This window comes from Rattus norvegicus, chromosome 1, assembly GCF_036323735.1.
Source record: "Rattus norvegicus strain BN/NHsdMcwi chromosome 1, GRCr8, whole genome shotgun sequence".
Taxonomy (NCBI): Eukaryota; Metazoa; Chordata; class Mammalia; order Rodentia; family Muridae; genus Rattus; species Rattus norvegicus.
Window position 1 is genome coordinate 184,727,973 of NC_086019.1, and position 24,635 is coordinate 184,752,607.

At 45.9% G+C, this 24,635-nt stretch overlaps 1 protein-coding gene across 14 annotated transcripts in view; it reads left to right on the top strand.

Annotated features, from left to right (window-relative positions):
- Vwa3a (von Willebrand factor A domain containing 3A) overlaps nt 1-24,635 on the top strand; it is a 61,779-nt gene that overhangs the window by 2,867 nt on the left and 34,277 nt on the right. For 13 of the 14 annotated variants that reach the window (XR_010065632.1, XR_005503151.2, XR_005503154.2 and 10 more), the window contains exons 2-7: nt 8,501-8,624; nt 13,852-13,976; nt 14,080-14,157; nt 17,311-17,365; nt 20,034-20,132; nt 20,950-21,056. Coding sequence is in view for 11 of the 14 variants with exons in the window: in XM_006230159.5 (XP_006230221.1) it covers nt 8,501-8,624; nt 13,852-13,976; nt 14,080-14,157; nt 17,311-17,365; nt 20,034-20,132; nt 20,950-21,056 (588 nt within the window). In the remaining 3 variants the exon portion in view is untranslated. Of the gene's footprint in view, nt 1-7,219; nt 7,351-8,500; nt 8,625-13,851; nt 13,977-14,079; nt 14,158-17,310; nt 17,366-20,033; nt 20,133-20,949; nt 21,057-24,635 lie in introns of all 14 variants that reach the window. The other variant, XM_063285913.1, reaches the window with a different exon arrangement.

Here is a 24,635-nt window from a genome sequence, read left to right on the forward strand (position 1 = left end):
GGGAGGGATGAAAGTGACAGAAATGTTAATGAGCCAGGTTGCTTACTCAGAAGGGTGAGGAATTGTAATGAATGATATATCTCATAGAACCCAGAAGCGGGTAATTAGTGAGTTCTTCAAGTGCCTGGGATGAGTAGAAATCCCAGAAGCAAGGCCTCCTGTCCGTCCTTTCCTCAGTTTTGCCACATGCCTGTGACCCCAGCACTCAGAAGGCTGTGGCAGGAAAAACTTTACAGTCCAGCCTGGGCTATGTCACATGACTAATCTCCAAAATAGCAAACACAGTTCCCTCTCAGCTTTCATGCTCATGCAATCTACGGTATACAGGAAACAGTGGCAGTTTTTAGATGGCATGCTAGTGACTGTGATCCAAGCTGAAGTGAACCTCTTCAAGGGAAGGGACATAGGAACATGGAAATCTACATAAGGAGTCTGAGCTAGAAAGGAAAGCTGGAGAGTTCTCTCAAGGCTGCAGTGGCTTAGCTGAAACACAAGCGGAGGCAAAGAATACAAGAACGGGAGAATGGGAAGGGTCGTGGAAGACTTTCTCAAAGGCATGACTCGGCTGTTGCACTCCTGAACTCTGCAGCTGCAGTCCTTAGTACAGGAGTTCACAAGCTTACAAATAAGAGAAGGAACACAGTGCTCCATCCTCCCCTGAGGCTATGAATCCAGTTAATAGTCACTGAGAGACAAACAAGACAGATGCTTCAGTGGTGTGCAGCCACCATACGGTGCCCTGCTCTTGTAAGCAACTCTGATTGAACACATTGGACCATCAGAATTGTAAATCAAAATAAAACAAAAGCAAAGACACAATGGGACTGGTTGGAAAGAAGGGTTGGTGAGGAGGAAAAGACTGTCTGCCTGACAATTTCAAGCAGAAGTGGAAAGGTAAACACCAAATACATTATAAAACTGGGTGTGGTGACTCACCTCTTCAATCCCAGCACTCAGGATGACCCTTGTGAGTTCAAAGCCAACCTAGTTGTATCTAGTGAGTACCAGAACAGCCAGGACTACACTGTGAGGCCCTGTATCAAACAAACACATATACATGTGTGAAAATATCATAGTGAAACCTATTATTGTATGTAAATAGTATATATACTATTGAAGGCCTATGAAGGGGGGGGTGCCAAGAAGACCAGGGTAGATGAAGACACTTGGGAGAGCTAAGACTGATGAGATTAGAGGATGGATCAGATAACAGAAATGAACATCAGGAAGAGATCAAAGATGGCGGCTTCTATAAGCCAGGGGACATGGTAAAGAGGATAGGCCTATGTGGAATATCCCAACCTCCATCTTGGATGGGGCAAGTTTGAATTCCCCAGCAGATTACCCAGTGCCACTGTGAATGCAAGATGCAGCTCTCCCAGAAAGGGGGTGACAGATGACTTGTTCTCAGCCAATGCGAATGACCACACCCAGCAAGAGGATTTGGGTTGCCTGTCTTGAGTACTACATTCCAGTGTGTAAGTAGTTGTGTGAACTTTCATAATCAAAGAATAAGAGTCTTGAGTTGAAGCAAGTTTCAGTGGTATCAGTGCCTCAGATAGGTTAGAGCTACGTGGGGAAAACCTATAAATATCAGATGATGTGGTGTTAATCCCCCAAATGAGAGTACAGACCATTATTCAAATTAGCCAAATTTATAGCAAGCTTTATTATATGCATATTATATAGCCAGTCCAACAACTGCCTCTCCATAAATGTAGGATTTGAGAGGTCAGCCCCCAACATAGGAGAAGTGGGGTTTTTATAACCTCAACACTGCAAGGCTAGGGTTTTCAAGGGTTGGGAGATTTTCAGAGGAATTTGGTTACATAGGAACCTGGCAGAACAGCTCATAGTTATTTGGCAGAGCATTTTATCTTATCAAGGTAGAGGTCAAGATACAGGGATTAAGTCAAGACACGGTCAAAACTTTTTACAGAAAACAGGAATGAACTTATTTTGACTTCGTAACAAGATGACTTCTAATTTTAAAATGGAATTACACTGGTCCATCAGCTAGAAATCTGTTAATACATAACAAAGGATTTGCCTTGTGATTGAAAAAAAAGTTAGGTAAAAAACAGCAGGGGAGGGCTGGAGAGATGGCTCAGGGGTTAAGAGCACTGACTGCTCTTCCAAAGGTCCTGAGTTCAAATCCCAGCAACCACATGATGGCTCACAACCACCTGTATGCCCTTTTCTGGTGTGTCTGAAGACAGTGATGGTTTACTCACATAAAATAAATTAATAAATATTTTTAAAAAAACAGCAGTGGAGAATTAATTGAACTAAAAAGTGGCCACAGCCAAGAGTAGTGGCACATGGGAGGCAGAGGCAGGTGGATCTCTGAGTTTGAGGCCAGCCTGATCTACAAGTTGCAACACAGCCAATGTTATGCTGAGAAACCCTATCTCAACAGAAAAAAAAAAAAAAGACTCCCTGTAACTTCAGTTTTTTTTTTCAAACCTTATTTTTAATTGTGGTTCTTAAACACTTTAGCCTCCCTTTTAGCCCACCACCCACCAGAGGTAGTGGGAAAGAAAGGATATGGGGAAGTGGACCTGTTTAGAAAGGTTCCCTGGAGCAACTCCTGCCTATGTAGTCTGGAAATTGGCAACGGCAACTCGATCCATTCATAAACATTTCATGGATACACCAGCAATCTAGTTTGGTAGAGTCGGGCCAGCAACAACGGTAACATGACCTAGCAGAGACAGCCAAGCCTTGGCCTTGGCTAGAGTCAACAAGAGAGACCAAAAGGAGAAGTTGTCAGCTGTGCCTCTTTGAGGGAAGCCAAGATCAGTGAGGATGCGAGACCCACAAACATTGCACAGCTAGCTCTGTCACTTGGCGGAGTCCTATTTATACCTTCCAAACATCACATCCTCCATGTGCCTTGCCTCAGAGCATGTCTTATCTCAACACATGCATCCAATCAGCCCAAATCTGAGGAAACAGCAAGAAACAGCAGCACGCCACCAGAAGCTTTTTGGTGCAATTCTGTCTATGGAGTCCTGACAAATGCAGTTCAACTACACAGTGTAAGGCAGACCAGTACATGTGTGTTAGCAAAGAATCCTTCATGTGTCCTTTCATGTGCTCGCTTTAGCAGAATGTCCTCCTGTGTCTGCTTCAGTGAAACATGTCTTCACAAGTCCACATTAGCCTCTCACACCTGTGTTCACTTGAACGAAACATTTCACGTTTGCCCCAGCAAAACACCATCCAACTGACTTTCCAAAGAATTAAGTTTCCACTTCACTGCCCCCAAATAATTTGATTTTAAATCTCAGCCATTCTAACTCTCCACAATCACAAAGTTCTGAGCAGACCAATCAGCCCTGGAAAGTCTCTTTCTTAACAAGGATGTGGCTCACAGATGAGAGATGGGGACTTGGAATGGAGCTGGTGGAGAAAAGGGTGGATCTTCAGTTCAGAATTCCAAAATCTGGAGTCATACTGAGATGTCTGGATTCTTGATATACAAATGAGAGTCATTGAGAACAGATAATAGTTCAAATATTGAGCATGTGTATGTTTGCCTAGGAAGAGCGGAGACATGAGAAGATTGTCCTGATTCGTTTTACATCAACATGATACAAACTGGGGTCACCTGGAAAGAGAGGCTTTAAATTGAGAAAATGCCCCTATAAGATCTGCCTGGGACAAGTCTTGGGTGCGTTTTCTGGACTGAGGATGGATTTGAGAGAGCCCAGCTCACCAGGAATGCCACTCCTGGGCAGGCAGCCCTGGATAGCATAAGAAAGCAGGCTGAGCAAGCCAGGGTAGCAAGCAAATTGCCATATTCCTCTGTGGCTTCTGCTTTAGTTCCTTCCTCCATGTTCCTGCCTTGAATTCCTGCCCTGGCATTCCTTAGCGGTGAATTATGATCTGAAAATTGTAAGGTGAAATAAACTGTTTCTTCGCCCACGTTGCTTTTGATCATTGTATTGTATCACAGCAATAGAACACCTATGCTGTGGGTGGTGTGCACTGCTCGGCCTCAGAGAAAATCACTTAGGAGGCACACAGAGAGAAATGAGCCTGGGAAGAGGCAGGCAAATGGTAAATATGCTCCAGAGAATGGCTCCATGAAAACCATGGGAGGGAATAGCCTTCCACACACTTTCCTACACGTCTTTCTGGTCTAAGTGTGTGTGCTATAGGCCCTTCACTCAGAAGTAAAAAGTCCCCAAGGAAGGATCTGGTTGCTCAGCCTTAGGCACCTGTGAACTATTGCCTCCATCGGGATTTCTATGGCTGTGATGAAACACCATGATTAAAGCAACTTGTGGAGGAAAGGGTTTATTCTGCTTACACTTCCCATCCGAGTTCATCACCAGAGGAAGTCAGGGACAGGAACGCAAACAGGGCAGGAACCTGAAGGCAGGAGCTGATGTGGAGGCCATGAATAAATGCTGCTTACTGGCTTGCTCCTTATGGCTTGCTTAGCCTGCTTTCTTATGGAACCCAGGACCACCAGACCAGGGATGGTGTTAAGACCAATGTTGGGGTTTAAATCTCAGCCCGTGCTGCGCCTGGACAAAGCACACCAAAACAAAATGGTTCCATGTGGAAAGGTTTAATGAGAGAAGAAGAGTAGAAGTGGGGAGGAACAAAGGCTGGCCATGGGCACGTGGGGGAAAAGGGAGGAATGAGGAGAGAAGGGACAAGGAAGAGGAGGAGCAAGAGAGACCAAGAGAGGAGTAAGAGGGACAGGAGGGGACAAGCAGTCCCCTTTATAGTCAGGCACAGCTGGCTGTTGCCAGGCAACTGTGGGGCAGAGCATACCTGGCTGTTGCCAGGTAGCTGTGGGGGTGGAGCTTAGACAAAATACCAAGAGATGGCACCACCCACAATGAGAGGGACACTCCCCCATCAATCACTAACAAAATGTCCTATTGGCTTGCCTTAGAGCCTGATCTTACGGAGCCATTTCTTCCCTTGAGGTTCCCCCCTCTCAAATGACTTTACCATGTGTCAAGATGACAAACTATCCAGCATAGCTACTGACTCAGAAGTTGTCATCTGCACACAGTAGGGATCCACTCTTTGAGCATAGAGACAACTGTTACAGAGAACATAGCTTCCTCTGGGTATTTCCCATTTCTCCATCTTGAAATCCCTGTATTCTATCCCAGTAGTCGTGAGTTCGATCCCTGGATAGGCTGAGCTCTTCCCATACAGAATCTTGCTGCTCTCTGCCTACTCCAGCTCTCCACAATCTTAGCATGGCCTCCTTGTCATGCTTCAGGAAGGTCTGAGTTCAAAAGACACCCCTCTAGACTCCTCTCCTATTCAATATGTTTGTAGCGTTTGCTATTTTGTAACTATTGCTTTTCTTTAACATATATATTTAATGGAAATAGAATGATATCCCTTCCCCCTTCCCTTTCCTCTCTCTGGCCCCTCCCAGCTACCATCCCTCCAACCCTTTCCATGCCCTAATCAAGTTGATAGCCTCACACACACAAATACATAAATACAACTGGTGTTTGGTTTTGTTATATGTATGAGGTTTCAGGGCTAACTCATACATTGGCCAGCCAATAAGGAGGCTCATCCCTAGGAGAGGCTAATTCTCATTCTTCAAACTGTCATTAGTTGCCTGTAGTTCTTTAGGAGTAGGACCCTTTAGAATTCTCCCTCCTCCATGTTAACATGTCCACGGATACTGCAATTGTTCCGCTCTTGGTTATGCAGCCATTTCTAGGGGAGCCTTTCACAGCAGACTTATTGGTATTCTAGCTCTTCTAATCTTTCCATCACCTCTTCTACAATACTCAGGGGGCTATGATGGAGATGTAACCCCTGGGGCTGGGAGCCCCATGGTTGGTTTCTCTCTGCACTGTATCCATTTGTAGTTTTCTGTGATGGCTTCTGTAAAGGAAAGCTTCTTTGATAAGGGTGGTAGCTACACTTATCCATGGGTATAAGGATAAGATTTACAGCATAGTGAGGAATTATGCTGGTCTAGCAAAGTGTATTGCTAGTATATAGGGGAGTAGTATATTCTTTTTTAAGATCCATTACCTCGCTAGTCCCTGCAAGCTGGCCAGGTTTCCAGTACCAGGCCTGATAATCCCTCCTGCTGAGTGAACCACTAGTGCAGTTAGACAGCTAGTGGTTGTCACTGACACATGGGTGCTATTTATTGTACTTTTATGGATATATTTCCATGCAGGCCATTGTCATAGTTCAAGGCGTTGTAACTGAGTAGGACTGTTTAATTGCTTCCCTCCCTTGGCAGCTTGCATAGTAGTTTGGGAAACATGGAAGCTAGGTTGTTGGAAGGAGGCTTTCAGGTCAGATGAAGATTTAATCATTTAAGTCCTGTATCCCAAGTGTGCTGTGTCTTTAGCCTTAAAGGCTCACCCTCAACCCCTGAAAGGCAACCAAGGGCTGTGTCAATGGTCTAGATTGTTTTGGGAGTAACTTGGACTACCATAACCACCACCCAATAGGTTTCTCATACCTAGTACAGGGGTGTTTTAGTCGTAGTTCTCATGGGGAACATTGTCAGTGCACATGTCAGCTTCCTTTAAGACACACACACACACACACACACACACACACACACACACACACACACACACACACACGTATAACTTTAAGTAAATATAAAATAATTTGATTCTTTGGGACTTTATCAAACAGTGTTAGTAAGCCGGTGTTGTATGTCCCTCCTCCCCCTTTTCACCGACCTCCCTCCCTATAACTATTAATTTTTTAGTATTTGTGTGTGTGTGTGTGTGTGTGTGTGTGTGCGCACGCATACAAGCACACACGCATGCATTATACATATGAATGCATGAGCATGTGGTGGTCAGGACAGCTTTCAGGTGTCTGTTCTTTCCTCCCATGTAGGTTTTGAAAATCAACCTCAGGCTGTCAGACATGACAGCAAGCACACTGTCCCACTAGGCCATCCCATCATGCCACTCTGGCTTGTTTTGTTTTGATAGCAGTTTCCTTACCAAGAATAGAAGCTCTGGGGCTGGAGAGAAGGCTCGGAGATCAAGGACACTTGTTGCTCTTGCAGAGTACCTGGGCTCAGTTTCCAGCACCCGCGTGACAGCCTGCAGTCATCCAGAATGCTAGTTCCAGGGCATCCAGGCCTCAGTGGGCACCAGGCATGCATGCAGTTCACTACATATCTGCAAGCAAAACACTCATACATACAAAATAAAATAAATCTTTATTTTTTTTTAATGATTAGAAACTGAACGTACAAAGGCAATATTCATCTCAGTAATTCTCAACTGAGTGTTGCTTGCAAACCTGACCAAGACCCTTGGGGCAGGGGTAAGAAGGTACAGAATCATCATCAACACAGACTTCCAGAGTCAGGCAAGTAGCAAAAGCAGACTTGTTCATTGCAGGAACTGGGCAAACCTTATACCCCTCCCAACATCTCACTGACTGTCAAGTAAACAGATCTGGTGCTGTCTCTTTCTCATCGGCTTACTCCATTGCCTGATCCAGCACTAGGAGACTCTAGGCATGTTGGCAGATTCTAGGTTGGCTCAGGGAGGAAGTGTCAGCAGTACAGGCAGTCCCTGGTGCATGTGCCAGCATTGTGGCTGGGCCTGCTTGGTTAAGTTCCCGCTGCAACTGGGGACAATTATGACTGCCAGAGGGCATGTCTAGAGCACTCGGGATTGTCAGAATGAAGGAAACAAGGTACATCTGATAGGTAGAGGCCAGAGACGCCAGTGACTACCCTTCAGTGCACACGGCAGCCCCACAACAGAACCATTCACCAATATCAGAAGTACTAAGGCTATCTGGCCATGGTGGCTTTAATCCCAGCATTAAGAAAACAGGTAGATCTGTGATGTTTGAGGCCAGCCTGCTTTATAGCACGTTCTAGAATAGTCAGGGCTACCCAGAGACCTTATCTTAGAAGAAAAGTGCCAAGGGAACGTTTGTCATCTTGTTGGCTGTCTCGCCCTTGTGGAGCATGGAGCCTTACAGCAGAGGGTGCCTGATGACCGTTCAGTGCTGAGCTGAACAAACCCAGAAAACTGCTGGGAACATTTCATTTATGTTCTTGCACCGGTCAGGAGAGGAAGGTTTACATGGTTTCATTATGATGACTCAAAGGAGCCATATCTCCCACAGTCAGGGTGATACATCTCTGGGAGATCCCTGCTAAATGTGACTCTCTGGCTTCCCAAATGAAAATAGCAGTAAGAAGTTGCTCGTGAGAATTGTGAAGGGTGAGCCTTGAAGAGAGAGCAGTTACATGGTCATTGCAACATCTTATACAAAGTGGAGCTTTTGAGATCTACCTAAAGTGTAAGAAAAAGAAATCTTCACAAACCACCATTTTATCAAAACTTTGTAGGAACCCTTTCAGTTTCCACACAGAACTAAAAAGCAAGGTTTCTGATTCCCTTCAGGAGCCCCAAGGGGATGGGAAAGGAGTAGAGGGAGAGACACTCATGGTGGAGAGGTATCATGGGCTGGGCACTGATCAAATCCCTTTGTTTTGTAGCATGGACAGAAACACTGACAGAGATCCACAGAAGCAACTAAACCAGAAGACTATGAATGACGTCACCCAAAACTCACAGGATGGGTTGCTGGTTACCCATGTTAACCAGACCCAGGACTTACTGGTAACAAACATACTGCTTTAGCTCACCAGTGATGCTTACTGAGCGGGAAGTGGGGAATGTATGAACTCTTTCTTCAATAGGCCCAGCACTGTGAATGTGATTAAGCACTCCTCTGCGGCCCCTAGACTTAGAGACGAATGAGGAGTTTCTGTCTTGGCCACACAGTTCTTCAGCCTCTGGAGCATACCGATTTAGGGACCTGGGAGGATCCGGGTTTCATTATCAAAGCCTGCAGTATAAAGCATTTGATTCTAAAGCTCCCTTTCCTGAGATTTTCTTATTAGGAGTCCCTAAAACCTAGGTCCAGAACTCTAGGACATGTTGTGGGAACAGGAGGGCTAGGGCAGAAGGCTTAACTTTTAGAAAGAAAGGGAAAAAAACCACACCGTGGTTTCAGATTCACTCCATGTACAAGTGACCCTCTATCTAAGATCATGGACGACTCAGAATTCTCTATACCATGGAAGCCATCAACCCCTACAAGTTATGAGTGCAGGGTAGCTGGCCACCGCCCACCAGGAAACCCACTCTAGAATATAAATTCCATGTCAGCCAAAGGATATCTGGCCTTATAACACCAGCAATTAAACAGCCAGAAAAACAGCCAACGTTTACTTCTCTCAAGTTTAGGCATTTATGGGACAACAGACTTAATTAAGCAGAATCAAGGAAACCAGGCATGGATGCTGAGACCTACTAGTCTCAGCACTCTGGAGCTAGAGGCAAGACGATCAGGACTTCAAGGCCAGCCTCAGCTCTCTGCTACTGTGAGGCCAGCCTGGGACGCATAAGACTCTGTCTAAAAAAACAAAAAATGAAGAGGAAATACAGATAGAAGGTAGCATTCAGTGTCGTCGGCTTCTAGTGACATCAGTTTTTGTTCCCCTACCTAACCTTTGTCAGTTACAGACAGGCCTCTTGCTTCTCCTCCCAGAGCAGTGAGAGGGTTCTGACTGCCCAGCACTGAGCATTCAATGTTGCCCATGTAAAGTGTCCACTTTACAGATCCAGGGCCCACCCCAACCAAGAAACTATTCACAGTTGGCACCCACAAGTAGAAGGAAAATCAGTTTTCTCTCACCGAGTGTTTGAGGGGAAAGAAAAGGAAAGCATAAAGTCGGTGGGGGTGGGTGGGTCTGGGAGGAGTTGGGGGAAAACATGATAAAAATGTATTGTGTGGGCTGGGCATATCGGTACATGCCTTTAATCTCAGCACTCAGGAGTAAGAGGAAGGTAGAGCTATATGAGTTCAAGGCCATCCTGGTGTACGTAGTGAATTCCAGGATAGCCAGGGCTACACAAAAAACCCATCTAGAAAAACACACATATATATATAATATATTTTATATATATTCCATACAATATATAAAAATATCAAACATACCATATATAATATTTTATATTGTATGAAAAACTTAATAAATTATATATGTATATACATAATTTAAATTTTCTTTCAAAATTTTTTTCTTAGATATATTTCTTTATTTACATTTCAAATGTTATTCCCTTTCCTGTTTCCTGTCCATAAGCCCCTATCCTCTCCCTCTCCCCCATACGGGTATTCCCCCCATCCATCCCCCTTACCACCACCCCCTCTGACATTCCCCTGCACTGGGGATCCAACCTTGAGAGGACCAAGGGCTTCCCCTTCTCCTGGTGCCCAACAAGGCTATTCTCTGTTACATATGCAGGTGGAGCCCTGGGTCAGTCCATGTATAGTCTTTGGGTAGTGGCTTAGTCCCTGGGAGCTCTGGTTGGTTGGCATTGTTGTTCTTATGTATTATATACATAATTTAAAATTCTTAAATGCCCACTTTTGCAGAAGAGCAGGAGGACCCTCAGTTACAAATAACGTGTGTAGGAATGGACTTTCAGATACCTGCAGGGCAAAAGCCACAGCCTGATCCTAGACAGACCATTTCAAGGGCAGGATGGAAAAAGGGTGTGTGATCAGTGTCATGCACAGTGTCCTGGAAGAGGACAGCGCCACCTAGTGGCCACAGGAGGCAGAGCCTTGTTTCAGGAAGCGGAAGGTTGAGACTGGTGCCTGGCAACAAGCCTCTCAGTCAGGACAGGTATTCTTAGCATTAAATCATTTAATGAGAAAGTCTCTCATTAAAGTTTCTCAAGCAGAGAACTGCAGTTTGTGCTCATTCAGAGAATCCGTGTAGTGCTTGGTTTACAGCTTTTCCAATGAGTCCCAGCTCCATCACCATAATTAGCCGTGTGATCTTGGGCAACTTAACTGCTCTGTTCCTCAGCTTCCTTGTCAGAAACGTGTCCGTCTCGTGGGATAGCAAAACTACTCTATGGAAAGTGCTCGACATAGCCTAGGTGCTGTATTAGTGTTTGCAGCAATTAGGAGTGTGTGTTCACACATCCTAGAACTTGCTAATTTCTTTTTAAATGCAGACGGAAATGGTCCTGGATAAAGAAGGCAGGTGAGCAACACCAGCCTGAGCACTAGCGGCCTTTTGTTCTCATGGCCTTTGTTTTGTGACAACTCTCTGCTTACTACCCAATCGGAGAGAAAAGACAAAAGCATTGTTGAGAACTGTGGGTGCAGAAGCACTGAAGGTCCTGTTCTGTGCCCTAGCTTCACCTGCCCCTCACGCAGTTAAGAAGAGGGCCGTGCCTGCAAGAAAGCTGAGGCACAGAGACCCCTGCCTGCGTGTGTGTGTGTGTGTGTGTGTGTGTGTGTGTGTATCTATGACTGTGTGTCTGTCTGTCTCACAGTGGGACTGAGCTAGATTCCAAAGCCTCAGTTAACAACAGCTTCTCAGCCTTTTACCGGAGATTAAATGAAGCCGCCCAATTTCGACTGTGTTCAAAGCCCTTCTGTAGCACACAGACAGCAGCAGGCATTACACAGGAGGCTCTGCCTGATCCTACTTTGCCATACAGCTTGTCCGTGCACAGTCTGTACTTTTATAACACCACTTCTAACTTACCACTGTCTTCACTACAAAGTACCATGACCAAGGTAACTTAGAAAGAAAGCGTTTAGCTGTGGGCTTGCTTACAGTTTTAGAGGGTTCGTTCATGACCCTCATGGTAGGTAGTAAGACATGTAGCAGGCATGTAGTCATGGTGCTGGAGCAGTGGGTAAGAGCTTACATCCAGAGACAAGCACCATGAGGCACACAGAGAGTCAGCTAGGACCTTGTGGACTTGGGAAACTTCAAAGCTCATCCTCAGTGACACGCCTCCTCCAACAAGGCCACACCTCCTAATCCTTCCCAAATTGTTCACCAACTGGAGACCAAGTAGTCAAATGTATGAGCCCAGGGGGCCATTCTCACGCAAACCACCACAGCTACACTCCAGCTCATGCTGCCCTTTTCATCTCCACATGCTCCAGCCTCTCCACACCTCCATGGCTCTGCCTGGCATGGCCTCCCTTGCTGCATGGAGGGCTGGCTCCTTCTTAGCCCTCAGTGCCTGGCTCAGAGGCCTTCTCTGACTGCCTCTCAGTTAGGCAGCCTCCCAAACCACCCTTGCCATTTTCCAGCCGCTTCTCTTCCTGCTTTCTTATTAGGAGTGTTCCTTTCTGACACCCTTCCTGCATATTGATTTTATTTCTGGCTCCCTGTCCATCTACCCACACTAGAATACAAGCTGCAAGAACACAAGAATATTTTGACTTGCATCATAGCCGGAGCACCCAGGATGGGACCAGTTCAAAGCAATGACTCAGAAATACCCCAGAAGAGATAAACAAGGGAAGGCTGGCTCAGTCTTAAGTCAAAGCCGTCCAAGGCTGGCTCTGGAAAGCATCACCAGTGCTAAGTGCTTGTGGTGGAGCTTCTGCACCACTCCCAGATCGGCACACATATCCTGTGCTTAGTGCTGAGGGACACAGATGTCCCTAAGCACAAGGCATCATCACATTCGATGGCTCAGTCCTGTGATGAATAGGAACTTATTCCTGTAAATACCTACCCACTCCGTGCTCTGGTTCTGGGCCCAGGTAGAACTAGAATGCCCCAATCTCTGCTCGATCAGTTAGTGTTTGTTGAGGTCTCTTGGAATGCTAGGGGCAGAACTTACCTGAAAAGATCTAGAGCATACAGTTTTGGGAATAAGCAAGATCATCCTACTGAGGACAAACAGGGAATGTATCCAGACCTTGTTCACCACAAGGGAGCAGCCCCCACGACTTGTGTTTGCTGTGGACTCGATGATAGGCTGGAAATAGAAAAATTCATATGGAAGAAAGGGCCTCCCAGCATCTCTGACTGTAAGCTCAGCGGTGGAGAAAGACTCAACAGAAGAAGTGATCTTCTGTGATTGGTGTGGGAGACATGCTTGACTTTCTCCAGATGGTCCTGGGTTGGAAGCAGAGGCAAGAAAGAAAGAAAGAAAGAAAGAAAGAAAGAAAGAAAGAAAGAAAGAAAGAAAGAAAGAAAGAAAGAAAGGAAGGAAGGAAGGAAGGAAGAAAGAGGAAAAGGAAGGAAGGAAGGAAAAAGGAAAGGAAGGAAGGAAGGGAAGAAAGAAAAAATCATGGGAAGCTAAAAGTCATTAACCAAATCCCAGCCATTCTGGGCCAATTTTTGCCCAGTTGGCAAATAGTTGTGATTCCACTATTAGGTTGTCTGGTCCTTGTGTGTCTGTCTAATCTCTCTCATAGTGAGCTGCCCTTGACTATGTGAGCCACGTCTGGGGCCTGATAAAGGGTGGTGTCACCAGGGCAACCAACCTCGCGCTCATGATCGGCACTCTCAGCAAGGGGATTAGCTTTGCTGTTGCTGCTGTGATGTTGGTGTGGGTGTGGGTGGTGTTTGGTTGGTTGTTTGGTTGGTTGTTTGATTGGTTGTTTGGTTGGTTGGTTGGTTTGGGGTTGGCTTGGTTTTTTGAGACAAGGTTTCTCTGTGTAGCTTTGGTTGTCCTGGAACTTGCTCTGTAGAATGGGCTAGCCTTGAACTTGCATAGATCAGCCTGTCTCTGCCTCTTGAGTGCTATGACTAAAAGCATGTGCTACTACACCTACCTGGGGTTAGTGTTTTGAGACAGGGCCTTTGCTCTGTAGCTGAGGCTGGTTTTGTTCAGCCTCCCGAGTGCTGGGATTACTGGCATGTTAGCAAGGAGAACTTTTAGAATACCTTGGGATCAGGTCTCTCAGAGTTCACAACCCTTGGATATCTGGTGAGAGGAACCAAGAGCATCCTCATCTATGTCCTGCCTTCCCACTGTTTCCTGTCTGACTCTGGTTTCTGCCTTGTAGCGGCTGCAGAGAAGTGAGACCCAGACATCAGCTCTGGAAGACTCTGAAGACTGGCTCGCAATGCACAGTTTAAAGTTTGAGAAACTCACCTTGGCTGACCTGATAAGCCAGGGCACGGTTGAGCTGTAAGTCTGAAGTTGTTCTACCCTTCCTCCCAAGCTTCCCAGGCTGTAGTGGCACACCCAGTCCTGAGCCTGAGAAAACTCAAATAAAGCTTTACTCTTTCAGGGAGGATCAGAACAATGCTGTGCCCAAAGTGCATTTCACCACCCAGACCATCTACCACTTTACATCAAGGCTTTCTGAGTAAGTTTCCTCGAACCCCCCAGGACCCCCCAGAGTCTGAGGTCTTCATCTCATTTCATAGCCTGAACATGACTGACACCAATCAGTAGTTGTCTCATCCTCCTCTAGTTTGCCCTTTTCTCAAATGAAAATGTTGGACTAGGATTGGTATCTCTTAGCCTTTGAAACCCTTGGTTTCAAATGAATTCAAAAAGGAATTCCTCAGACTTCCCAGCTTCATCTGCTGGTTAATGACTGAGAGAGAGCTTTGTCAGGCTGGTGCAGTTCCCACCCTTGAAGATGTGTGTCAGGCATGTGCCCAACACCCAAACCAATTATATTTATCTTATGTGTATGAGTGTCTTGCCTGCACATATGTTAGTGCACACATGTGTGCCTGGTATCCACAAAGTCCAGAAGAGGGTGTTGGATCCTCTGGACCTGGAGTTACAGATGGTTGTAAGCTGCCTTGTGGATGCTGGGAATTGAACCTGGATCCTGTGCACACATTCATAACACATACGCATTCACAAACATCTTCCAATAATCAGTAGACAGGATGGTCTTTAAGATTCTATCCCAGCCGTAGTAATGTGTGAACCATAATTACTGTTGCCTAAGGTTTCCCGAAAGGGGATGATGATAATAACATTTATTAATGCACGAGAAACTCTGTAAGGGCTGCCCACAAGATCTTATTTCATCCTTACAACTGTCCAAACCATTGTATTGTTCTCCAACTAATTCCCAAAACTCAAACCAGTTAACCAAAAGGTGGTTGATCAACTATCATCCGTACAGTACCTGGTTAGTGGAATATTCAAAATGCTTTAACTTTATAAATTTTATAGAAAGTCCTTAGGGTCAGAATGTTTTAAATAATTACTTGATATTTAGTTAGTTCTGGGTTGTTTCTGACAGGGTCTGTGCAGCTCAGACTGGCCTTGGACTTGAGAGTCTCCTGCCTCAGCTTTCTGAGTTTTCGGATTATACTATGCGTCTCTGCACACATGTAGAGTTCAATAATATTTGGCTCTGTTGTTTTGAATTGTAAATTCAGCATTTTGTTTTTATTTGTTCTTTGAGAGTTTAGTACATGCATACAATTAAATATGGCCACATCTACCCTTCTTTTCTCCCAGAGCCTCCTCCAAACACTCCCCTCCCACTTCATGTTGTAGTTCCTGTCAGCTCCTCCTCCTCTTCCTTTTGTTGCATCAGTAAACCCAGGAAGTTCCATCTATATGTGCATGAGTGTGGGCCACACCCTGGAGCATGGGTAATGTACCGTCACCATTCTGCCAGAGAAAGGTGTGAATCCAAATCTTTAAGGACTAGTCAAATCTGCTTCACTAATTAGTCATTGGCAGGTTGACTCAGACAGGTGCTTTGATTATCTTTACATAAAAGATGATTAAATTCCAGGCTCAGAGAGAATCCAACACCTACCAAAGGTCACACAGTCTGTCATAAATGGCAGAGCACAGTCTCAAACACAAGCGTGTCTCAGCATGAGGCTCAGTGTCTTAGCCTTATATTCAAACTCACGTCTCTGTCATGACTCCACCTGCTACTCTCGCCTCATGAATTTTTATCCACCAGCCTTTGGTTTCCACACTCCTCTCTCCCAGCTGCTCTCAGTGAGGCAACTCAGTTAAGATTCAAGTGACTGAGAACGTCTCATGCGCACCCCTCCCCTGCTGGTGTCCACCCCATCACAGGAGTGTTTGCTTTGCTATAGGCTCCAGTGGTCAATGCATTTCTCCTGGCTACTTTTTAGAAACTGATGTTTTCATTAATCAGTCCAAGAACAGCAGCTGTGGTCAGTGCCCAGGCGACCTGGGACCGTTTCCTCTGTAAAGACTCATGTTATCTGAGGGACTGGAGAGATGGGACTGGAGAGATGGCACGGTGGTTAGAGCACTTGCTACTCTTGCCTACTCTTGCCAAGAACCTGAGTTAAGATCCCAGCAACCACATGAACACTCACAGCCATCTATAAGCCCAGCTCCAGGAAATCTACTATCATCTTCCATTTCCAACTTCCACAGGCACCAGGCATGCACATGGACTGGATCTATCCAGGCAAAATGCTCACATGCACAAAATAAATAAATCTTTAAAAAGAATTCAGTGAGAGCAAGGGAGCCCCCCCCACCTCATGAAAACACTGCCTGTACCCCAGCAGCTCACGCAGAGTCATCAGTGCCCTCTCTTGCTTCACAGAAAAAGTACAACCAAGCCCTGGTCCCCACACAGCCCCTGCTTCCTGGTCTGGTGTCCTGGCAAACACATATCTTAGCTCAGTCTTTGTTAAGTTTGCCTTATATTCTCTACAAGGTCTTAAAACTTAAAAATTCAGCCAAGCAGGTATCTCCTGCCTTTAATTCCAGAATAGGAAGCTGAGGCAAAAAGATAGAGTCTAAGGCTGGGCTGGTGAGATGGCCCCATGAGTAAAGGCTGGCTGGCACAGGGGCCTGAGGATCTGGGTTGAATTCCTGAACTCCAGGAGGTGGTGAAAACAGGCTCCTCCTACTAACGCATTCATACATGCATGCATGTATGTGCTAATACATGCATGGACATATGTGCACACACATTCATACACACTTTTCCACCCCCTCCTTTCCTCCTCCACCCTTCCTATGACATATGAACACAAAATAATTGTTTTTTATTGTTAAAAAAAAAAACAATAAAAGAGAGAGTCTGAGACCAACCTCAGTTACAGAATGAGATTCTCCCTCGAAAGATGTAGAAAAGGCCACACCTTTAAAACTCAGCAATAGGGAGGTTCAGGAAGGGAGAACCCTGTGAATTTGAGGCCAGCCTGATCTACATAGCAAGTTATAGGCCAGTTAGGGCTATCCAGTGAAACTCTGTCTCAAAAAAAAAGAAAGAAAGAAAGAGAGAGAGAGAGAGAGAGAGAGAGAGAGAGAGAAAGAAAGAGAGAAAGAGAGAAAGAGAGAAAGAAAAGAAAAGAGAAAGTTTTAAATTTAAAATTTTAGATAACTAAAACTTGTAAAATCCTACTGCCTTTCTGTGTGGAAGTGACAGTGCTCCGTGATAAGCTGTCCTTGGTGTAAATGACATCAGTGATGAACCTTCCTCCGTGTGTCAGCTCTCAGTGATGACACTGTCTGATGGTGACTAGTCTTTCTGGTATCCCAACAGCACTATTGAACTCTATCAGCAGAGGATGCGGTGGCTAACCGAGAACAGCAAGAAGGTAATGGCCACGTGCATCTTCTCCTGCCTTCTTCAGCTCAGCTGCTTGATTCAGCCCTTTCCATTGCAGAGGATGGTAATGCCAACTCAAGTTGGCATCCACTAAACCCAACTTCTTAACCCACAAACATGAAGCCCACGGACATAGCTGTGTTCTTGTTGCTGAGTTCCCAAGACCTTAATATTTAAAAAACCCAGCCAGGCATGGTGGCCCAGTCCTGCAATCCCAACACTGGGGCAAGGCCAGGGCAGTTTAGGGATCCCACATGAAGACCAAGCTCCCCATTTGTTATAAATGTAGGGGGCCTAGGCCCAGCCCCTGCATGCTCCCTGGTTGGTGGACCTGTCTCTGTGAACAAATCCTACAAATTTGATAATTTTGATGGTGTATTTTTAAACATTAGTAGTAGTATGTGTACACACACACGTGTACACACACACACACTAGATGCCCTCAGAGAGCAGAGGGTATTGACTACCCTGGAGCAGAGGTTATAGGTAACTATGAGCTGTTCTACCTGATGTAGGTGCTGGAAATTCCAGAGGACTGGAAGAACACCAGTCCTCTGTAAGAGCAGAAAGCACTCTTAGCCCCTGAGCCACTTCCTCAGGCCTCTTTTTACACTTTATTTTTTCACAGATTAAAAAACAATTATTTATTTTCTGTATATGAATGTTTTGTTCATAAGCATGTCTATGTACCACACATGTGACTGGTAGCCATGGAGGCTGGAAAGGGTGTCAGATCCCCTGGAGTAGGACTTACAGACAGTTTTATAAGTCACCATGTGTGTGCTGGAAATGAAACCCAGGACCCTTGGAAGAGCAGTCAGTGCTCTTAACCGCAGAGCTGTCTCCCCAGCCCCCACCTTCCCTTTTAAAGGGAAGAGAGGAGCTCTAATTTTTAATACCTGATTCCTTGTGTTAGAGGATACTCTGCAAAGGACAGTCAGGGGAACCACTTTGAAGCAGGGACATTGGGACAGATGACAGTGAGCCAGAAAGGGCCTAATGTCATGTGCTGACAGACTCTGTCATTGCCAAACTGTACTATCAGCTACTTGGAGTCCACGGAAGTCGAGAATGTAGATTTGATCTGAGGTTCAGTCAAGATGGAGGCCACTAATCCCCTTCTCAAGTGTAGCTTCATAGGAAGAGGGAGGTAAGAACTGAACTTGAGTCCTAGAAACGTGGAGATAAGGACCAGAAGCTCTAATTGGAAACAGAGAAAACAGGGGAGAAAGGAGAACTTAAGTCTTTTGTGAGATAGGAAATAGTCTTCCTGCTTGTATGGTAACAGTACACAGGCGTACACAGGAGTACTGAACTAGGAGACGGGCTGGGACAGGACCAAAGTCCCTCTTGACCAGAAAAGATCCAGTAACTTGAGTCACAGGTTGACTTAAAGCATGAGGCAGTCATGCTAGACACACAGTTCCAGAAACAGGTAGCATATTGGAAGATTCTGCACAGGAAGGTTGTTTTTATCATAGAGCGATAGTACAAAATGATGACTTTCACTCTGGTATTTTCATTCATGTGTGTATCATTTAACTTTGCTGAGACCCCATGACCCTTATCACTCTGTCCCTCCCACTGGTTCCTTTCTTCCGAAACATATGTATGGTATTCATGTACATGTATGTATATGGACGCATGCACCCAAGCAAATATGCAAGCGGGCCAGTGGATGACATCAGAGAATCTTCCTCTATCATGCTCCACCCTGGTTTTTGAGACAAGGACTCTCACTGTCCCTGGAGCTCACCATTTAGGCTAAACTGACTGCCCAGTGAGCCCCCTCCCCAGCACCCACCAGCCTCTGATGTCCCAGCCTCCGGGGTCACAAGACTCGTACCTTCTTGCTCAGCCTTTATGTATGAACTGGGCATGAACCCAGGTAGGTCCTCATGTTTGTGTGGTAAGCATCCCAACCCCGGGAAGTGGTTAGTCATTCGTTTGTTTTTTAGTTCTGTTCCTTTTTATGAGTAAAGTTGGAGGAGAAATCACTTGCTAAGGAAGTTTGGGAAAGGAATGTTGCAGGAGTGACAGGAAATGTCAAAGCCCCATCTCTGTCAGAACACTGATGGTAACAGGGAATGAGGAATCCTGCTCCCGGAGGATCCTGAGTTCCTGTGAATGAGCGCTGCAGTTCCCACCCATGCTCTCTCTCACTGTGGGATAAACACACACGTGGAATCTGTCAGCTCTGATGTGGGGATGGTAACCCCTGTCAGAATCTTAACTAGGAACTCATAGAAGTGCCACAGCCGCTGGTGACCACACATCCCACTGAGAAGACAAGGCATAAATAGGGACAGAACGGGGTCAGCATTCTATCAATTATATTAAGTACATATTATTATCTATTAATTACCAATTATATTAATGTAGCATTAGACATCCACCAAAGCATGCGTTCCTGTAACTTTTCTGTAACAGTGTGTTATTGTATGACGCTGGTCAGTAGCTTCAGGAGGAACCACCACCCAGAGCAGTCAGTGCCAGGAGCCCCGTGGGGCAGGGCCCCAGGTCTTGCTTTTCTCTTGTAGAATGGGGCTCCCACCTCACCTTGCCTCTTTCTGTTGCAATAAGAGGGGTTGCTCACACCCCTGCCTCAGAAGTGGGGGGCTGGGCTGCTTGTTTGCACATTTCCTCTTTGGTTTTAGGCATTTGGCCTCATCAAGGGATCAAGAGTGGGCCTCCTCATAGATTCATCGCAGGTCAGCAGTGGCCCTCAGACCGAGGAATTCCAAAATGACCTCACAGTAAGTCTCTAGCTGAGGAGTAACGTCTCCAGCCTCTCACTTCTCCAGCCTCCCCGCCTGCAGGACAAACTCGCTTTGTTTACAGCAAATGCAGAACAGGGCCATTCACAAAGAACAGCTCTCACTCAATTAGCACCTTTAGGGGAAGATCTGTGTCAAATTCTGTGAAAGCTCACCACAGACTCATTTTCACTTGCAGTGTGAACTTCTAGTATTTTTCCCACAGCAGAACCTCCCAGCCAGACACCCGCAACCCCTGCAAAAGCCCAGATTCCCTCGAGACAGGCTGCTGACTGGAGTCTGTGGGGCTGACACAGCATAGCCCTGAGCTCCTGGCCTTTTTCAGATGAGAATGCTATTCTGGTTGCTTTGACATTTGCAAAACAGAAAAGTGAAGTCAAATTCCAGCTCCCCTTCCAGGCTATGTGTCCCTGGTACACCCCCCCCTCCCCGCCTCCGCCGCCGCCATAAAGCTAGGGGGACAATATGGCCACCACACACAGCTGTCAGGATAAAAGGACTTTATATGCAAAAGCTACATTGAGCACAGATAGACAAGGGAGGTGATGTGGAAGGTGCTTTGCCATGGAATTGCTTATCGTCTGGGATAGGTACCAACCGCATTAGCAACAGCTTGTGTTTTATGAAGGTCGAGCAGAGCTCTGAGAGGCTCCGTGGGGGTAGCCATCCTTATTCAGCAGTTGTCCCTGTTTAGCCCAGCTCCACTCTCCACAACGAGGGCAGTTTATAGTAGAGAGGGTAGCCAGGTTCTATGGAGCCCTGGCTCTCAGAGCCATTCCTATCCTTTTATCCACAGAGTCTCATTGATGAGCAGCTGAGCCTCAAGGAAAAGCTGTATGTCCTGACCTTTGGCGGCACCACCAACTTCCTCTGGCCGGACCCTGTGGAAGTCAGTGCTTCAACGTGAGTAGCTAGCTGCCAGGACTCCACACCGGAATGTCCCCTTGTTCAGGTTCAATGGAATATTTGCTTTTACATTTGTGTGAGTGGTGTGTGTGTGTGTGTGTGTGTGTGTGTGTGTGTGTGTGTGTGTGTTTGAATTTCTCATGTCTCGTGTAACCCAGGCTGGCCTCAAGTTTGCTATGCAGTTGAGAATGGCCTTGAACGTCTGATCTGCCTGATTCTACCTCCTGAGTGCTGGGGTCACAGGTGCCCACCTGGTTTATGAGACCCTAGGGATGAAAGCCATGGCTTTATAGGTGCTGGGCAAACACTACCCACTGAGTTCTGTCTCTAACCCTTCACTGAATGTTAAAATGCAAATCCCCAAACCACAACACAGCAAGGGGTCACAGCAGCAGAAACTTAGGCATTTAGGCAACAGTTGGAAAGATGATCACTTCCACACAATCCACAAGCTCTTCCAAAATAAAGGACAAGGCCACCACTAGACAGCTCACTGGCTTTTTATTTTATTTATTTCCTATTTTTATTTTGATGATCTGGATGCAGCAAACTAGAAACAATAGCTTTGTTACTGTGAAATTAATACATGCATGTTCTAAATAAGCCAAACGGTCTGAATGGATGAAAACAGGGAACGGATCTCCTTTGTAAAGCTCTTCTACTCTTACCGCCCAGTGATATTTTATGTCTGTTTCCACAGATGGGCCCCACACACATACATCTGTGCTCCATCTGGTTTAGGCAGAAGCAAGACACTAGGCCTGGTGGTGCATGCCTGTATCCCCAGCTGGTCAAGATGCTGAGGCAGAAGGATCACACATTTAAAGTCAGCCTGAGCTAGAACTGCTATCCTGGGTAACTTAGACCCCTGTCTCAAAATAGAAATTGAGAGTAAGTGGAGGGCAAAGTGCGCATGGCTTTGTGTTAGAGCATTGGCCAGGTTCTACCCTGCTGCCAGAACACGTGAACAGCAGGGGCTCACTGCCTGCTCTGTGCTCTGGCGTTTTCTCTGGTTTTACTAGTATCTCCTTTCACTGCACATAGACTCACCTCACCAGTAGTGGCTACCCACTATTCCATTGCATAGCTGTCCTCTATGGATAAGCTAGTGTAGGATTTGGGGGACTTTGGAAGGAGGTACACAGGAATGTCTGTTTATGCCAGAAATTACAAATTTGTTCTCCATGATGACAATGTCTTTAGTGGGTGTTGGGTATACTTTAAAGGTACTTTAAAAACATGAACATATTTAAAATCCATATCCATTGCAATAGAATTATAATATTCATTTTGTAAACGAGGAAATGTGGCCACAGGGAACATACCTGGCTGGAATTGCAAAGCTCAGAGCAGAGCCAGGAAACTAACCAACTAACCAACTAACCAACCAACCAACTAACCAACCAACTAACCTACTAACCAACTAACTAACTAACTAAGCATAGGACAGAGACCCTTGCTGAGGAGCATGATCAGAAGGAAAGAGCTTTCTCCTGACCTCCACATGCACAGCACAGCCCAGTCTATCTGCCACCAAATAACTAGATGCATTGAAAACCTAAGCTTCGATTCCCCTTTGTCCAATACCAGCCTTGAAGAGGACAGTCCAGCCCTGGGTGTGACCACAACTCTCTCTCTCTCTCTCTCTCTCTCTCTCTCTCTCTCTCTCTCTCTCTCCCTCTGTGTGTGTGTGTGTGTGTGTCTGTGTCTGTGTCTGTGTGCGTATGTGCATGTGCGTGCACGCGTGTCTCAGGACAGAGCGAGTGATACCTGCTATTCACAGAGCTGTTGTCAAGATGAAATGAGGCCCCGGCATGGAACAGCCACTCTCCGTGAGTGGCCTTTCACTGTTCCTTACTCCAGCTAGAGCTGGCAGTCACCCTGAGATTGTAGTCAAGAGCTCCTCAGCTTCCGTCATGCTTGGGTCTCCCTCCACGTCCTGTGTCATTTCTCTGCCCCTGCACTAGTATTTGCTCCATGACACATGCCCCATGATTGATTTTTCATTGCCTCAATTCCATTTACTATTGAGGGACAGTTAATACCATAACTGAGAAGTCCATATTGTTTGCCATAATTAGGAAGTAGCAGTAAAAATAAGCACAGCGAAAGAAAGACAGTGAGATTAAACTCCACCTTGAACACATTACTGGCAGCAGAAAGTGCTTCGGCCTGACACAGCTTCTCTGCTCAGAAGGGAGACTTGGGCTCAGGGTGAATTATGTGCAGGGTATGGGCAAGGCTCTGGGCTGCAGCCCTGGCCCTGTAGGAGCAACAATAATGAAAATCATGAAAACAGCAAACTAGGATTTTATTTCTGTGCTGAGGTTGGACCAGAGCTTTACACATACAAGGCAAGCCCTTGCCAGGGACGTTCCTTCTGTCAGGCTGAAAGAGGAGTGGAGAGAGCAGAAGCGTTGCATCTGAGCTCAGCTGTGTCCGTGCTTACCAATGAGTGCTTCCTGAGGCACATGGACCCAGCTACGCAGACACGTACCTTCCTGTTCTTAGAGCCTTTATAGAGTCCAGAGATCAACTCGATGCTTCATGTGAATATCTGGCTCTCAGAAGAGCTATGAGGAAAAGGCTCGGCTCCAGGTACTCAAGTAGCAGAGCTGTTAAGAACTCAGGTTCCAGGTTGGGGATTTAGCTCAGTGGTAGAGCGCTTGCCTAGCAAGCGCAAGGCCCTGGGTTCGGTGCCCAGCTCTGAAAAAAAGAAAAGAAAAAAAAAAAAAAACTCAGGTTCCAGGGCCAGGGTTGGTATAAAATCCCAGTCTGACCAGTAAGTTGTCTGTGGTACATGCAGAGTTAGGCACTTTCTAACTCCAAGCCTGAGTCTCCTCATCTCTAAAATGTTAATAAATGTATCCACCTCAGGAGTTATGGTTAGACTTAAATAAGCTAACATTTATCTGGGCCTGGCACCTCATAAAAGTCCTAAAGAGTCAGTCACATGTCACATAAGGGCATTTTGGTGAACAACAAATCTGATGTGGTCCCATGAAATTATAATTGAACTGGATGTGGTGGTGCTGACTTTTAATCCCTGCATTTGAGAAGCAGAAGCAGGCAGATTTCTGTGAGGTTGAGACCAGCATAGAGAGTTCTAGGCTAACACACACACACACACACGTGTGTGTGTGTGTGTGTGTGTGTGTGTGTGTGTGTGTGTGTGTGTGTATAGAGAGAGAGAAGAGAAGAGATATATGCTTAAAATGAAAATAAGAACTAAAGATACAGAGCTGAACGTTTCCTATCTTGTCAGAGCTGTGCTTCTAGCCAGCCATGTAGAATTTGAACAATACAATTCTGGTACAGTGCATAATGCCTGATAATAACAGGAAGTGGCTGTCTTCCTGGTTGGTACCCATGCTTTCTCCCCCTTGGTCGTAGGGATGTTACCCAGGGCCTCATGCATGCCAGGTAACACCTCTCCTAACTAACCTACTCCCCCAGCCCTCGCCTATGCTTTTGGCTAATGTTTTCTACTTATAGTAGAGCCCCCTTTCTACTTAGAGCAAAGGTTTACTGTAGACCGTGGTGCTGCACTGGCAGCCTCACCTTGTACTCACCCCG